General features: G+C 37.6%; 1 protein-coding gene across 3 annotated transcripts in view; it reads left to right on the forward strand.

Moving 5' to 3' along the window:
• cadm1b (cell adhesion molecule 1b) overlaps positions 1 to 17,146 on the forward strand; it is a 234,965-nt gene extending 217,819 nt beyond the window's left edge. For all 3 annotated transcript variants that reach the window (XM_055196277.2, XM_055196276.2, XM_055196278.2), the window contains 2 exons: positions 11,286 to 11,411; positions 14,548 to 17,146. In XM_055196277.2, coding sequence (XP_055052252.1) covers positions 11,286 to 11,411; positions 14,548 to 14,666 — 245 coding nt within the window. In that variant the 3' untranslated portion in view covers positions 14,667 to 17,146. The remainder of the gene's footprint in view (positions 1 to 11,285; positions 11,412 to 14,547) is intronic.
• Positions 17,147 to 18,636: the final 1,490 nt, after the last annotated feature.

Below are 18,636 nucleotides of genomic sequence, written 5' to 3' on the forward strand. Positions count from 1 at the left end.
GTGGCGCCCAAGGGTACTGTAGTTGTGCCCATGCTGTGGGATTTGTATAGGTTTGAATGAAGGTTATATCTCCCAAACTTTCTTCTTTGTTCAGTCCTGAATTATGGAAAGCATTGTTTCATTTTTGTCAAAGCCACCCACAACACTTAATTCAGATGTTTTGTCACATATCACCAAGCCGGTAACACTGAATTCATTATTTTCGATTAATTTCACAATTTGTGCATGCTATTTGTCAAGTTTAATTAAATAACTGTTTGTCTCAGCATTACATTTCATAGAAAATTCACACTTACAATGACACTAGCTTAACATAGCAACATGATATTTTGCTTATTCGGTTGCAGTTGCTGTAGCAAGTACTGCAGGGAGGCGGATAATATACAAAAGCTTAAAGCGGAAGTCCACCCTAAAACAACATTATGTTCCAACACTATATTTCATCACATATATGTAGTTGATTGTGCTGCCATCAATGTACAAACTCCATATAAAAAATTAAAGCTTTAACTGCAACAGTAACGGTGATTTGACGTGTCGTCAAATCACCGGAAGAAAAATGCACGACTACATATTCTAAACGTTCTACATGGGGGCGGGTCTTGAGGCGAGATGATTGACAGTAGATGATATCGTTCTTTGATTGACAGCTGCACAGGATGAGCTAATGTTAGCTTGCTTTGCTCATGTTAATAATAATAACATGATAATAACTTTCTACCTAACAACTAAGCCAAATGATGTTTTAGATATTTTTACCATTTTTACCATTTACCAGAGTCCGTGGGAAAACTGGGCTGAAAACAGTACTCAAAATCCTCCTGACGAAAGTGCTGGCTGCATATTCATATTTTCGAGTAATCCGTTAGTGGTGTATCAACTAAGGGTCGGGTTGAGGTAAACAATAAAAACGAACTGTCGGTGGCCTGAATTTGTTGTCCTTACATCCACATACTGCACAGGTTGTAGTCATCTTTTATCAAGGGTTTTGGTGATTTCCCCTTCAGAGACGATAAAAGCGGAGTACTCTTTGGTTGGGTTCATCTTCTGGCATACTTCAAGTTGACTTGATTTGATTTTAGAGCAGGTTGAGCGGTAAAAGCAGCTATTAGGCTTGTTCGACTATGTGGCGCCGCAAGAATCGACAGCTGGATGACGTCAAAGTACCACGAGAGCGATTTGCAAAATCATACGGAGGAGTTTGCTTTTAAATCGCTTTTTACAACTTTGACATCATCCGGCTGTCGGTTGTTGCGGCGCAGCATAGAGACAGAGCGCAGCGCGTCATAACCTGAAAACCACGCTCACCAGGGGGGAAAGCAATCCAACCTTCTCCATTGACTTTGTATTGCGAGAGGACGCCTCCTTGTCATTTCTGGCTTATAACAAAAAACAGAATAATGCCTAAAAGCTGCAATATGTACAGCTAACAACCCAAAGAACCCAGAAATAAGTTTTTATAAGCTGTCGAGCCGTAAAACCCAGCCTTTAAGGAGAATAAAGTGGATCGCCGACTACGTTTCCCCCTATTGGACGCAGTTTTACTAATAGGAGTACTATGAAAAGTTGCCTATTTCCATTTCTATGTCTTTAAACGCTCGTTTTTTTAAGTCGAAAGCTTATAAAAACGTATTTGTTTTTTTGGGTTGTTAGATGTACACCTTGTCACACAGCAGCTTTTAGGTATTAATCTGTTTTTAAGTTGAATCTGTAAATAAGTTTTTATAAGCTATCGACCCCAAAAAACGAGCATTTAAAGACACAAAAATGGATACAGGCAACTTTTCATAGTACTTCTATTAGTAGAACTGCGTCCACAAGGGGAAAACGTAGTCGGCGATCCAATTTTTTTCTTCTTAAAGGCTGAGTTTTACAGCTCGACAGCTTATAAAAACTTATTTCTGGGTTTTTGGCTTGTTGCCTGTACATTTTGTCACACAGCAACTTTTAGGCATTATTCAGTTTTTTGTTATAAGCCAGAAATGACAAGGAGGCGGCTTCTCGCAATACAAAGTCAATGGAGACGGTGGGCATGGTTTTCAAATTTGCATAACTGCGCTCTGTCTCTATGAAGTCGAACAAGCCTGAAGGCTGCATCAATTAGTGGTTAGTGGGTGGAGCTAATGACTCAGTTTTGCGCAGTGCATTCTGGTAAGATGAGTTCATCAAAGACCGTTAAGAAAATTCTGCTTCAACACACTATCAATCTAATTTATCGAAATCGTGCAAATTTCTTTTATTTCTGAAGTAAAAGCAAAATGGAAATAAATTACCAGTGATAACAGGCTAGAATGTCTAGGGTTCAATTCTGCTGTAATGGCTCTGTACATAATAGCCCCCTATACCCTTATTCGCTATTTCCCACATTAGTCCACTAATATAGTTCACTCGATATAGCACCATTGTCTACCCAAACTACTGTAGTGACCTTTAAAAAAAATTGACTAAATGGCCATCACACTTTAATGATAACTATAACGTTAACTATAACTATATTAGTGTCCACATCACCGAACGACAATGATAACTTTATGTCAATTCGCTCACACGTGCGATACTTGCGCAAATCAAATGACCTTGGCATTTACTAATATTGCATATTTCCTGTAATAAAACATTTGCAGTTGTTTAAATGTCACTGAATGTGTAAATATGATGTTCTTGTTGCATTTACACAGCGGGTATAACCAGCAGATGTCCTCAACACGCTGCGTTTCGCGTAACTCTAAACAGTGAATCATGTAATGTGTAATCTAATATCTTACATTTTGTTGTAGTCAGTGTAGTAGGATATAAACCATTTCATAGTTAATTTTACAGCAACTGCATCGCGCTGGATACATGAGGTAATTTTATGTTATAGACCTCAGCAATGAGCTTCCCCACCGTGTCATCTTATAGATTTGATTGGCTGTCAATGGTTTATCGTTCATCAGTTGGATAAAAATCACTCAGCTAGTGATCCTAACGATATCATTCACTGTATCACTTTAATATAAAATGTTTTTTAAAGGAAAACACCACCATTTATAAATATTTTACAATGTTCTTACCTCAGCTTAGACAATGCGTGCACTTTTAATCTTTGTACAGCGCTTCTTGAATGTGTTAGCATTTAGCCTAGCCCCATTCATTCCTATGGCTCCAAACAAAAGTTTTATTTTGTGCCACCATACTTACTCGTGTAACTACTCATGTAACAGTCTTTAAATAGGAAAAACATGAAAGTGTTTGGTGGCTTCTTAAATTCATCCCTGTTTGGATCCTAATGAATGAATGTGGCTAGGCTAAATGCTAACACATTCACAATGCGCTGTACAAAGATTAAAAGTGCATGCATTGAAAAAAGATAGGTATGTATTAATCAGTCTAAGTTGAGGTAAGAACATAAAATATTGGAAAACGGTGGTGTTTTACTTTAAAACTAAATTTAATTTAAAGTTTTATTTGATACAGTTTTCTTCAGACAAACCATGTCTAGCAAGTAAACAAGCTCATCTGTTTTTCTACAACTTTGAATTCAGAGTTAGACCTAATTTCACCATAACCACCTCTCAACATTACACACAAAAGTCTGTCTAGCTTTATGATTACAGGTTGGCTGCCGTTTGATCCAGAATGTGTGCCTTGAATTATATTCGTGCAGCTGAAGTGGACAGGCATGATAATAGTGTAAGGTGTTAACATTTCCAGTAATAATTTAGTCCAGAAAGCTATAAAGAAACACATTAACTGTACACGGAACAAAACTCAGTTACCATAAGCACTTTCTATTAGAACATAGGAAAGCATTTCGGCCAGTAATAATGCATCATCATAATGACAAAACAAAGGTTAGAAATAGCAAAATTCAGCAAGGTATAAAGTTTTCCATTACTTGTTGAAACGCAACATAGCATAACGCTTCGTCTTTTAGTCATGTTACCAAAGATAGCTCAGCAGGCGTCGAGGTGACAAAACAATGTTGATGGTTTTTATCAAAGATGCCACTTCCTTTCACTGTGGAGAAAAACGAAACGTCTGCAATCTCCTTTTTCATTTGTGTTTTGTTTTCAGCATAAAGGATGTGCTCCAGTTAAGCTGTTTAGGGAAGGGGATACACCGAACGTCTGTGATCTCCTTTTTCGTTTTCGCTTTGCGGTGCAAAGAAAATAAAAAGATTTGAAGTTGACTAATGTTCCTCCGTTAAACCAAGCCAGTTGTGTGCAGCAAGTTACACATTCAGATGCAAGTTCAGATGTATACCTCTTATAAATTAGCATTTTAAATCAGGCTTTTATGTTTAGGTTCAGTAAGTTCACTTAAATAGCAATGAAAAGGTTATTAGTCAGTAATTGAAATGCTTTATTTTCACAAATGCCACTTTAGTCATTTCATTGGTATTTAACAAATTTGACTGTCATTCACTGCAAAACCTTATAAGGTGCATGCAAGCTTTTTTGTCAAAAACCTCCACTTCTCTAAACCAACTTTTTTTAGTTAATGATCTGTAAGAATGATGCTTTATTAGTGCTGTTCATTGATTTTAGTAAGTTCTTTGACATTTTGATATAAAATGTGTCAATACTCCAATATATGGTGTAAAAACATCTGAGTGCTGCCCTCTTCAGGTTGAACGGTGGCTACTGCAGTTGAATTTTCCTATTGGATGTTGGGTCCAAAAAATAATCGTGACGTAAGCAGGTTCAAGCTCACCACGCCCTTGTTACGATCTCACCACACACTTGGGACGAGCTTAGATCGTCCCCTCTATGTCTGTTGGGATCTGCCCACTTTTCTTGCATTTTTCAAATATTGCCAGTGGGTGGAGTCAGGCTCTGACCAGGGGTTTAGTTACGCTTTAAAGAGCAACTATTATCCGAGTCACGATTTTACATTTCCTTTGGTGTGTAAGTGTGTATTAGTACATGTTAATGATATGCAAAAGGTACAAACCCCAAAGTAAACAATGACGTGAGTTATTATCTCCAACATAAATCTTTGCATTGTGACCAAAACTTTTAAACATGGTAGAGAGCGTCACGTTTCCAGGTGACGTCAGAGGTATTCAGGCCAATCACAATGTACAGATTAGCCGGCCAATCAGGGCCACAGCGTTTTTTTAGATCGATGAGTTTCGAACCGAATCAAAGCGTTTGAGGAAAGCAGTATATCTGGAGCTACGGTATCTGGAAAATAATGTGTTTTTAACCATAAACCATGCAAACACATTGTATTATACTAAATACACAAAATAACGGTGTTTTTAGCAATGAAATGGGTGCCCTTTAAAAAAAATATCCACTTCTATTGACAAGACAAGTAGCAAAATCAACAACCATAGCAAAATCACTAAAGATCCAACTAGAAACATTGCAAATGATAAAAATCAGAATGTAAAAATGAAGAAACTGAATCACACATTAGGTGGCGCATTGATTCATTTGGGTTAAAGTACTCACAAGGTACGCAAGTTTAAATGTGATACAAAGTCGTTTTGCGTGCCGTCTTTCATCCGACTTCGGTGCACTTAGAGGACTTTGCTGAAAATAATATATGTGTGTTTAGTGGATTCTGCCAGTAAAACTGTATTTCTGAATGGCCTGAGGCTGGGATTAAGCAGATTTGTAGCAAATGTATTGGATGAACAAATAATATGTGCCGACAGCATTCGGTTAATACCATTATTTCATTTGTTGACCATTGGTGGCGTTTGGCGCTAAGCTCCTCATATACAAGCTAACTGTAAATGGTATATTTGATAAGAAATGCATTTTTGCCAAAAATGTGCTGGCTCTATAAAAGTTGGTTAGGACTGTTGGCACATTTATCATTCCATCTACACAATTCAGGGGGAAATGTCACCAACCATATGCTTTGTGGCATGCAGTGGGCCGCTCCTAGAGCATATTTTGGCAGAGTTTTGCATTAGCAGACTTCACTTTGTGAATGTGATTTATCTCACAGAGAGTAGCAGATAGTAGCAAATGTCTTTGTCACCCCTGTGGCCCGCTAGTTCAATTTAGAGACAGCGGGGATGAACTCTATCAGGAAAACATGTTTCGAAGGCTCCGCATGCTTTAGGGTCCCATCTTTGTTTGGAAAGGTCTCTCTTTGTACCCAGAACTTTGGTATGTTCTCACCTGAATCTGAACATTTTTCTTTTTGAATATCCTTGAAATGCTGCATGATTTCACTTGTTTGGTTTCATTATTTTGTCTTTTTTAGGTGTTCACGGTTATGCTTATTTGGTTTTTAAAAGAAATTTCCGATTTCATTTCATCAGCGTGGCTTTCTCTCGTAGACTCAAGGGAATTACCTGTGCGCAAGCTCAAATAATCTAGATTTAAAAATCCAATAAATGTGGCCTGGCTAGCTGTCTACTGCCTGATTATTTCATAAAGTACCTTTTAGCAAAAAATAGACAAAACAGATATAAGATTTAAAGGAGCCTGCACACAATTTCGGTGTATTTGGTCGGTCAAATCGAAGCTACATTATAGGCTCATGTCTTCACAGAAGGCGGCGATGGCCCTGCTGTAACATCACCCATTTCCAGTTGGTCCACAGCTGCTGCAGTGACACTGGCCTGCAGTTTAATTAGTCACTTCAGCACAGATGCAGAATGAGACTCATAAAACATGAGCTCTCGAAGCCCGCAGCAGTGCATAAGTCTCCCCCCACCTCACCGGACTGTAAATCAGCGAAAGGTCCTCTTCATTTCCCAATGAATTCTAATCACAAGCCACGGTCTGCTGAACTTCAGCACTTAAAGCTTGCTGCATGTTGTGCTGCTGTTAGACAGACGTTTAATGCATGTTTTCTCAAACTTTTTTAACCCAAAAACAGAACTTCGAACTCTTTGTGCACTCCTGCTTGACCTAAAGGGATAGTTCACCCAAAAATTGTATGAGGTTCCTTATTCTGTTGAACACAAAAGAAAACATTTTGATAAATGATGCATACAGTTGACTGTACCCATTGACTGTCATAGTATTGTTTTCCTACTGTGGCAATCAATGGGTACCAGATAGAATATTTGCTTAAATATTCAATGTAGTATCTTTGTTCTGATTTTTAATACATTGTATCAAAATGTTGTAATGTGATTTATTTTGGTCCTGTTTGATTTGGTTTAAGACTTAACCCTCTTAAAACTGTCAATGGAGAATATCAGAAATACACTCATAAAACCTAAGCCGCTTCTTTACGATTCTGAAATTTTCCGGCGACTCCCTGGCTATTTATAAAGGCCCTCCAGGGGGTCCGCAGACCCAATTTTGAGAAACACTACGCTAAAGGTCTGAGGTTCTTAAATGAAGCCCAGAATACACATTACAAAATGCCAGAGGTGAAGAGACACCAGAACTTTCATTATTATCCTTCAGGAACAAAGTTGGATTAAGGGTGATTTATCCTTTTGCGTAGGACCTACGGCATAGCCTCTATGCATCAGTTTTCATTTATATTTCTGCATCGTTGCTCACATCGACGTGCAATAATACATGCAGATCACAGTAGACAGAGTCTGTTACTGGTGTAGCCTACAGCAGTGGTTCTCATACTGGGGGCCGCGAGATGATGCCAGGGGGGCCCCAGTTTTATGACATTTTATAAAATACGTTAATTTATCATAAATTCTGTGTAATGAAACTTAGAAAAACTAAGGCTACTAACCAACAGCAATACGTTATGTAATTTAATATGTTTTGTTTAATTAAAATTATTAAGTTTTAGAATGTTTTATGTCATACATTTTCTTTCGGGGGGCCACGAAGAGATGCACTGTACCCAAGGGGGGCCGCACTCCGAGAAAGTTTAAGCTTGTTGTTTGGTACGTTGTTAGAGAACCATCCAATAATGGAGGTAAAAAGACAGCAACCTGAGTTGTTAAATATCACTACATCTTTGTTTTTATCGTCGCAAGTACAAACGCAACGCCCCTGTATGCCAGTACAATGGTCCTGATACGATAAGATACGATACTGTGAAATGCCGTATATTGGGATACTGTAAGCGGGGCGATATACTGGGATATTTCTTATTTGGGGAGTAAAATCGGATATAATTTTAGGAAAGCTGTCATCAAAAACACACCACCTTTTAAAACCTTAGCAAAAAATATGTGACATTAGCATTACTCTTTTGCTACCATCTCTGTGCTCTCTAAGCAAACATTTAAGATATAAAAAGATGGTTCATTTATAAAAAAAAAAAACGAGAGAAAATAAGTGTAGCGCATGGTCGCAACTTTCAAAACGGGTGCCAGTTGTCAGTCACCATAGAAACCGGATGGGTGCTTGAGACTGGACGTTAGCGCTGACTGACTCTGATCCCGGCTGGGTGTTCCCCGATTGGTTTTACACACAGTGTTTATCAGATCCTCCATGAAGACCTGAAATTTAAAGATAAGAAGTCTGCTATCTAGCGGTCGGGGTGTAAACTGAAAACAAAACAACTGCCATGAGTCTGGTATGATAAAAATAAATCAATACTGCAGTTTTGAGAATCGATACAGTATCGTCAAACAAAATATCCTGATACACACGTGAATAGATTTTTTACACCCCTAGTACAGACGCATTGTTACATTTTTGGAGGGGTGCACGTCAGGCTACGTACAGCCTATGGCATAGGTCTTACACAGAATATTTAAAATCACTTTAGTGGCCGCTAACGAATGTAAAGTCATTGGCGGTGGGTCATTGTTTTCAACGCTCTAAACCAGTGTTACTCATTGTGCGGCTCGGCAAGCTTTAATTTGTGGATCGCTTGGCAGTAAATAATACGGTGACATGATCATGTAGGCATGCACTTTTTTTGTCTTTTCTGCTCCGGACACTAACTTTGTTAAGATACCATACACGTTATATCCAGATGAACATGTCGATAAGCGTGTTTATTAATATGTAGCGCTTGCACAGACTGATTATCATATGATATCAAGTACCGTGAGATCAGACTGCTTGTTATGCTTTCGAATTGCTATCGCCATAGATATTTATAAAGGCTAGATGTGTTACGGCGGAGTCTCTAACGTAATCACCGGGCAGCTCGCTCACTCATAGCATTGAGTTTTAATGGTGCAGGTACTATTAAATGACCATAACTTGCTTAATTTTCTCCCAATTCTCAAACGGTTTGGTTGGTATCTTACAAACGTTATTAACGTGGCTATAATTCTGGATGCTTTAACATGTTTCATACATTTCTTTTCTATAATTATGCAGTGTCATAGGTACATCCTTGACGTTTATAACAAACCAAACCATTTAAAAATCAGGAGAAAATTAAGCAAGTTATGGTCATTTAAAAGTACCTGCACCTCAAAACTCAATGCTATGAGTGAGCGAGCTGCCTGTGGTAAGATGGCCGCCAAAGGCGGACGTTCCACTCAATTGGCCAGCAGCGCGGGCAAGACATCTAGCCTTTATACATATCTATGGCTCTCGCGGCACAGTAATGTCACTCACCAGTCGTTCTGTGCAGCACCACATAAAATTAAGAGAAAGGTGCCCCCCTAGTGGTTCGGGGGCACTGCATATGCATATTATAAGAATGCTTAGCATTAAAATCTTGTTTTTGTCATTAAGGGAAATCATCCTGTTTCAGTTATAAATTTGACTTGTAAATGATAAAAAGAATGATTCACCCTCATATTTATTGCATTGCAACAGATTGACAGATGGATAAGCAGATTTATGCTATTTATGACTGGATATAACTTTTGATGCTTTGCGGTTGAGGCGGCTCTCCTACTGACCTATCAGTGTGGCTCTACATGACATGTTTTATAGCCAACTAACAACATCTCATTTATTCGTAATCGTGCCGCGTGTATGATCCGAGTTCATCTCTGTTTTTAAGCCAAGCTGAAAGAAAATGTATTCACCTTCAAATTTTCCACTCCCGGGTTAAGATATCCGTACCCCTGGACAGCTAATTTATCTGGCGATGTCAAGCGGGAGACAGATGAGGGGATGGCTGAATGTAGGAGGGGGCGGCGCTGTGGAGCGAATTAAATGTGACAGAGCTCCTCTACTCTGTTCATTTCTAGTCTCATGCTAATGTGCTTCTAGAGACACGACCCGTGGTGCAACATGATGCAATGTAGGGCATTCTTGTCCCAAATCGGCACGGGAACCTTTCGATCACATACGGTATCAAAGCAGCATCTCGGTTGACCGTATCATCCTACTGGCCTGTATCTGCCGGCAGGAACATTTTTATCAAAAGATCTTGTTTGTATGCAGTTGTTGGCATAGGAAAGCTTTCATTTATTTAATGCACCAGGTAGGCTAATTAGAAACATGCTCCTGAGAGAGCCACGTGTATTGTTAAAGACACTCGGTGGGATTAAATTATTAGAAAAGCCTGATGTAGATCAAAGAAGATTTGAAGGTTTAAAATGTCGGTCAATGACTGAAGGTTCCCTAAGCTTGTGTTTTGACTGAAAATAGAAAAGGGCACCTTTTATCACGCTCGGCCTGATGAAAAGCTATTGATTGCCGCATTGAATGAGTAATATTGAGGGAAAGTATAGTCAGGCACTTAAGTCCTCACTCGCAAGTCTAAATTCTTGTTTCAAGTTGCTAGGCACTTCATCAGAAAACTTAGTGTGTAATTAAAAATTGCAGGGGTTTCTGTAGCATTGCTTTGTCTGTATGAGCCATGGCAGCAGCAGCTCATATAAAGCTAATTGGTTTCATATGTAAATGCTTAATGGGCATTAAGATTTCCCATAGCGACTGTTCATTATATTAACCCCTTTTGCATTCCTATTTTTCTGTACACATTTTAAAAGAATATATCAATTTACTTAGCCCTTGGGAACTATTCATTTGACCTGTGTGATAAGAGAAGAGTCAACATTAAGTTAAACTTAATCCATAGTAAGCAAATTGTTAGATGACTGAAGCTTTTCTTTGATTAAAACCATCATAAGATAGCAACTAAGTTCCCCAAAGAATCAGCGTTGGTTCAAGATCAAAACAAGCTGTGTTTGAAAATGTGTGTTAGTCTGTGTTATTTACAAAATATGTCAGAAACAAGATTATGTGAGAACTGTCAGAAGCTGGCAGGTGTTTTCTGTTCCAAAAATGACATTTCTGTGCCATCGGGTAAAGTGTTGATTTGAATTTTAAGAGCTGGGCATGAGTAGAAAAGATGATATTAACATGACTTGAAACAGAATAGCGTTATATGGCAACTATTCCAGGGAATCTTACAGTGAATTCCCAACCGACCATGTGACAACAGCACAAGGTGTCTTAATTTGTTTCTCTTTGTTTTTCTTTGTGACGCAGATTCGAGAGCAGATGGAGTGCCACCGAAAATTGATCACGCCGTCATCGGAGGTGTTGTTGCCGTGGTTGTGTTTGCAATGCTTTGTCTTCTGATCGTTCTTGGCCGATACTTCGCAAGACACAAAGGTAAATCGAGCACATGCTTGCCTGATTCATCTTTAATTGGAAAATGTACCATCTTTCTCTATAAAGGAAGGATAGGGAACCTAGCCATCATTTCACCATCTGTAGAGTTACAGTAGATATAGACCTGAAATAGTCATGAGTAACCCACTTCAAACCAAAATAAACCTGAATTTGGTTACATGTCGTTTTATTAACTTGCGATATGTATAATATTTTTATCATGAAAGCAAAGTCAACAGTGATTGCAAGGTGTTGGGTTTCATTTATTTATTTTTGGGCTATGGTTAGACGTCTATTAAACTTTCAATAGTGGGGTTTTCATCCAAACGTGAAGCGAATCTTTTCGAAATTCGCAAATAAAGAAAAAGAAACAATGCGTCTTAGGTGCGTTTCCATCAAGTTGTTCAAGTAAATGATGGTGGCATTTGGTAACCTAGTAACCAGCAGTAGAGACTTTTTAGAGGCGTTTTATGATTCATACATATATGGTAAAAGACAGCATCAGCGGATCAGCTAGACGAACATTCGCGTGGGTTTAATGGTCACTACGTCAGAATTTATTTGGCAAATGTATTTCCATCTCCCATTATTCGCATTTACTCTTTTTGCAAAAGTCAAAAACCACCTCAAGTGAGCGTAAAAGCATTTTTGCAAATTAAGGGATTTTTATTCGAAATTTATTCGAAATTTCAAAATGCGCATATAATCAGGGTGATGGAAACCGAGCTACTGATAGCCCAAATTTTTCTAGACATCTGGGCTGTGTTTTAAACGTCTTTTAAAGTCGCCATGAAGTGACTGCCTTATTTTACATGTGGTGACGTATATCTGAGTGAAACCAGCTTCTGAAATGAAATAAGGCAGGGCTGGATTTGAATTTGTCCATCAAGTTCTGATTGGAACATTTGAAGTTGGGTCGTGTTGCTAATTGCTAATCGCTGCGATTTTCTCCCGGAACCCGCCCACCTGCCATACCATATGACTGGAAGTAAATAGTGCTCATTTTGAGGAGGGGAGGAGATTTGCATTTTTGTGTTGTTGGACCCATTTTTGTTTTGTTTTAGTCTTAATTTGGTCACAACTTTCTCTGTGTTTCAGCAAATGTAATGATTTTTCGTGACAAATCTTATATTTACACATATTTTAAGAAAATGCTTTGAAATTTTTCAAAAACTCAACAATATACCATGGGCAAATTTACTAACCTTTTGTGTTGTAAGTGGCCAAAAAAGGCCACTAAATTAAATTGCTGTAAAAATATATCAGATTAATATTTTTTCAATTTTTGCCAAAATCTGTTAATGAAACTCAGTACTGATCAAAACTACCAAATGTGTACACAATTACATGTTTTTAACTCTTTAATTACCAAGTTAATAAGTGGTGTCAATGATTTGGGAAAAAAACATAAAATGACAGATTTTCAATATAAAAAGTAATTGTGGACTTGATTTTTTTTTACCTTTTTCACAGTCTTGGGCATGTAAAAGATTAGTAAAAACATTGGCTTTGATGCATTTTTAGTTTTTGTGCAGCATCAGATTTTATTTTTTTCTCCGTCATTTATTGTTTGCGGCCATTTTTTTGCTCCATTGATATAACTCAATGTACAAACCAGAAATTAAGCTTTGTTTTTTGCACAGGCCTATTAAAGGTTTACTGGTGCCACATTGTGATCAACAGTAAAAATGACAAATTTGACCTCTTAGCAAAAGGAAACACCACCAACAATCAAGAATGCATGATAATAAGGTGTCATGGCTCTGCAATCAAAAAACATTGTTATAATGGAAGTCAATGGAGCAAGAAATGGCCACAAACCATAAATGAAGAGGAAAAAAAATTAATCTGATGCTGCACAAAAACTAAAAATGCACCAAAGCCAATGTTTTTACTAATCTTTGACATGCCCAAGACTGTGAAAAAGATGAAAAAAATCCAGTCCACAATTGAAAATCAGTGACACCACTTATAAACTTGGCAATTAAAGAGTTAAATCATGACATTTTTGTGGACATTTGGTAGTTTTGATCAGTACTGAGGTTCATTAACAGACTTATGCAAAAAAAATAAAAAATATTCATCTGATACATTTTTACAGCCGTTTAATTTAGTGGCCTTTTTGTCCACTAACAACACGAAAGGGTAGTGAATTGGAACAATGCACAAGGGTTAAAGATTATGAGGGCACATAGATTTTTTTAAAATAATGAAGCTCACGGATAAGTCATTTGTAAAAGAAAAAAACACTATATTTTAAAACAAATTGTATTAAAAAACACAATATTTTAAAACAAATTACTGTTTTTCATTTTATTTTCATGGCGACTTGGAAAGGTACGGAGCCCCTAAGAGGACATGGAGCAAAAATTAAATAAAGTTTAGTTTCGCGTGCGCACGTGAAACTATCGCGTTTAGTTTCGCGTGCACACGTGAAACTATCGCACGTGCACGTGAAAGCGAAAGTTTCACATGCGCACCCGAAAGTTTTATGCTCGTACGCGAAATAATAGTTTCACGTGCATACAACATAGTTTCATGTGAGCATGCGATAGTTTCATGTGAGCACGCGATAGTTTCATTTGAGCACGCGATAGTTTCACGTGCGCACACAAAACTAAACTTTATTTAATTTTTGCTCCATGTCCCCTTAGAGGCTCTGTAGAAAGGCGATACACTATTATATACATATTTTTTATGTTTTAATTATTCAAAACTATAATATGAATTGTTTCTCTTCAATCTGCAATAAACTTTGGTGCTTTGTGCAATTCAATTCCCATGGGTTTGATTCGCATGGTGGTCACTGTCTCTATTTTTCCACAAAATAAAAATTCTGTCTTCGTTTACTTACGCTCATGTCATTCAAAACCAGACTGTCGCACATAAAAAGGTTTCCATAATGAAAGAACTGAGGCTGTCGAGAATAGGAACCAAAGTCCCACGATAGCTTTGTGCAAAGAGCAAATCATTCATAGGATGTTTGTGGAAAAGTCATTATTACTTGTCTATTAAACAAAACTGTCATTTTTGTGTGAAGTTTTCCTTTAACCAAAAATATCCATTCCAACATGGAATTATTTTACCAACATAATTGCAATATTTGATTGTTTCTTTTTGTTCCCCCTATTTTAAGGTACCTATTTTACACACGAAGCCAAAGGAGCGGACGACGCTGCGGACGCCGACACCGCCATCATTAACGCAGAGGGAGGGCACAACAACTCAGACGACAAAAAGGAATACTACATTTAACTCTGACTGGACCTGCTAGCTTCCTGCGCTGAACAGCAAACTGTGAACTGCTGGGTTGGGTGGTGGGGGGTTTGTGGGATTCAATCAGACTGGATTCACACCTGGGCAGCTGATGAGACAACGAAGGTTCTGCCATCACTGCGGACGGGGTGTGGGATGGCTGAGTACTGGGAGAGCTCAATTTTAGACCGCTTCACCATCCGACACCTCCCGCTGGGGCCGGTTTTGTTCAGTTTAAACATTTGCTAAAAATTTTGTGCCTTGTTCTGTTGTTACTGAAGTACACACTTTTATCAGGACACCCACAAGCTTTGTACCGTCTCTCGAATGGTCCAAAACCACCATTTTTGTTTTGTTTAATCTATTTGTCTTTGTTTTAATTGCCAGCACATCAATACATTTTAAAGCTCTCGCTCGCTCGCTCTCTCTCACGCTGTTCTGTCTGCAGGTCTGAAAGAAGCTACACGCAAAGTTTAAATGTAAGCTGGGGACTGTCGCTCGGGTTGTTGTTATGGATCGGTTCCAAGTTATTTATTTGGCAAATTGCCTGTTGTTTTTAGTCCCTCTGAGAATGAGTTAGAAATGATAAAACCTTTTTTGTTGATGTGACCAACATAGCTACAATGCATTCTTATGCATTACCGTGTCATTGCGTTATGTATTAGATAAACTGTACGTGACTCTGTTCAAATTTATCCCGACTCATCCGTACCTGCCCCACTCGCCTATTAATTTAATCACGATTACGCCCAGACATTAAAAATGAATGCCAAAGCAAACAGCTAAATGGCTTCTGGTTCAACCGAATGAGAAATTTGTCAAAAGGATGTTCCTTAGATTAAATAAAACAGCGTAGTGAGTAACATAGTTCAGGTCAGTATGACGTTGAGGTCAGTCATAGTATCAATTTTAATCAAATAGATTGAGCCTATATGTTGTAAGCCATACTCGGTGTATGTAGCCCTCCTATACTGTTTAGTTATCTTGATTTACTTAATATAGCTGATTTATAGACGTCTGGCTGAATGTAATAACTCTACAATAACGTAATAGTTTATAAATGCAGTAACGTTCTCTTTTATCAGTGACACGCTTTGTTTTAATGCGATATATGTTTGCGGTTTTTTAAGTGAGGGAGAATCGCCTATTATGTTCTGTAATGTATTGAAATTATATAGAACTTGAAGTTATTGCATTATTGTAGAGTTGGTATATAGTTGATTTATTAAACATACCAGACATTGTTTTTGTTATCTTGGGCCTTCACACATCGTCCTAGAAGGTAGGACAGATACACATTGTATGTGATTATTGACTATATTGAGGATGTATAATGACATTTTTTGAAGTTATGGTGAGGTTAGCATTGTAAAATTCTCGTGACAGCACAGATGTTTGGTCATATCGTTTACATGAATTTGTGTATTATGGAGTGCTACTTTTTTTGTTTGGTTGTTTTTTGACGTTATCCGACAGGAGATCATTATTTAGATTCGAAAGCGCTTAAAAATGATGGTATATTTGTGCGAGGCTAGCTAATGCCATACTTTATATTTGGTTATATGGAAAGAAACATGTTCTTATTGACATTGTGAGTTGTACAGAATTTTGTGATTTTATAAAGCAGCAGATTTATTTAAACACCTACATGACTATATTGATTTAGAGAGTAATGGAAATAACGACCCCAAAAATATAGGAAGAGAACGCCTGTAATTGGAGCCAAAGTTTTGCAAGACAAAAAATATCACTGTGTGCCCCTAACATGGCAAGAAAGGAATAAAAGGTCATTTTTAAAGCTATACGATCTTGTCATATTACTCATTTAACATGACAAAAAGCTGTTTTGACTTTATAGCATGTCAAATAAGGAGGGCTACAGTCAAACAATCATGCAACAGTGACTTTATGGTGTAGCGTCTGCACCCCAAAGGACCTCCGCAGTAAAGTGGGCTCCTTTCATAGCTGGCTGATACCAAGCATACAGCCATAACACTCCATTCATATCTCTTCAATTTTTAATAGTAACTGATATAAACTGCCCAAATCTAAAAAAAAAAGCATCAGTTTCAATGTAGGTTTCATTTTCCCCTGTCTCAGGTCTTTTATTTTATGTTGTTTTGCATCTCAGGTAGAATGCAAAAAGTCCCATGTAACTTTAAGTTATTATTATAATAACACATTCGACATGTTTTATCGGATCTTTAAATGCTGTGCACTGTGTAAATGTTATATTACTTTGTATAGATACGTCACAGCAAATCACGTTTATTTAAAAAAAAAAGAATTTCTTACTTTTAGACTTGTATCATCTGTCCTTCATTGTTTTTTGTTAAATAGTTTGTCTCATCTATGTAATTTGTATTCCTGTGTAATTAAAAGTATTTACACGTTCCCAATTACACTTTGTATTTGACCATGAAAATACATTTTTACAGAAATGGAGCAGTACTGTCTCAATAAAAGAGGTATTAATGTTCAAACAAGTTGAGTCTGTCTCATACGTTCACTTAAAACTATAACTCCATACAGTCACTAATTAGCACAGAAACACAGAGCGCTACTCTATCCCGAAACGGTAGACTTCTGTTTCGAATTGTCACATAAACGCCCCCATTTGTCATACTGACGACGAATTACCTGATTTCATCACGATTCCAGGCTTGGCAACGCTGTAAACATATGTTGAGAGTTTCTGTGCCAAAACCAATTACAATAAGTGAAACACGAAACAAACTAGGCAGAAACGGCAGTGTATTTTGCTAAATGCGTGGAACGGGGAGAAGTGTAATGTGATGTTAAACTTTAAAAACTTTCTTTTTTTGACTGAATGTATATTGGTTTCTGACAAGAATAGCATACGTAATAGCACATATAAAAAATGCACATTAAAAAAAAACAGGATAGTGGGCTTACATAACAACAGCATGAAATATAAAAAGAAGTTACATTCTCAGTTTATGTCTGCCTGGCCAAACTCAAATGGGAAAAAAGGATGCATTAAGTGATGGATCAATTCTTTCAAATAGAAAAGTATAGGCTACTGTAAATCTCTTGAAACCACTGGTGGATTGATGGTGGTTTGTCTTTAGTCCACTTAAGTAAAATACATCTTCGGGCAATAAATAGCAACTTCTGGGCAAGAATGAAGTCCCTTGGCGCAAGTGTCATTTTTTGTATTCTCTAATCTTCTTTGAACCTGGCTCCAGAATTGTGAGATTAAAGGACAGAAACAAAACATATGGCTATGTGTACCAGTAGTACTCTTATGCTGCGTTTACACCAGCCGCGGTAGAGACGGCAAAAATGCGCTTTTCGCATGTAGTTGGATGCTTGAACATTTGAGTTTACTCGCTTCATTCGCGCATGAAATTTTAGTCATTCGAGACATTCACCCGGAAATTCGCGTCATGGGAGGGACTTCTGCGACTCTGATGAGACTCCGCTCGCTTCCTGTAATCACGTCACTACTAAAGCAAGGTCCTGATGGGTTAACGCGGCGCGGAAATCCGCCGAAGTTCAGATTTTTCAACTCGTGCGTTTCCCGCGGCAACACTCAATTCAACTAGTGATGGAAAAAATTAAGCTTTTCGAAGCTTCGAATCAATTGAACCAATTGCTTCGAAAATTGATTCAGTTTTTCGAAGCAGTTCGAAACACCACACATGCTGGTGACCCCTGCTGGTCAAAATTGTGTAAAAGCAGATATGTCCAAACATTTTACACTTTTTTAACAAAATAATATCAAGATTTGTATTAAAATATGTTAAAAAAATTATTTTATTTGATTAAGACATATATTAAAAGTATATTATGTGTTTTTAGTTTTATTTAAGGCAAACAAATCATTAAAAATAACTACCCTTTTAATTATGCACATTTTTGTCATTAAAGGCGGAGTCCATGATGTTTGAAAGCCAATGTTGATATTTGAAATCACCTAAACAAACACGCCCCTATCCCAATAGAA

This window comes from Misgurnus anguillicaudatus, chromosome 24 (genome assembly GCF_027580225.2).
Source record: "Misgurnus anguillicaudatus chromosome 24, ASM2758022v2, whole genome shotgun sequence".
In the NCBI taxonomy this organism is placed as follows: domain Eukaryota; kingdom Metazoa; phylum Chordata; class Actinopteri; order Cypriniformes; family Cobitidae; genus Misgurnus; species Misgurnus anguillicaudatus.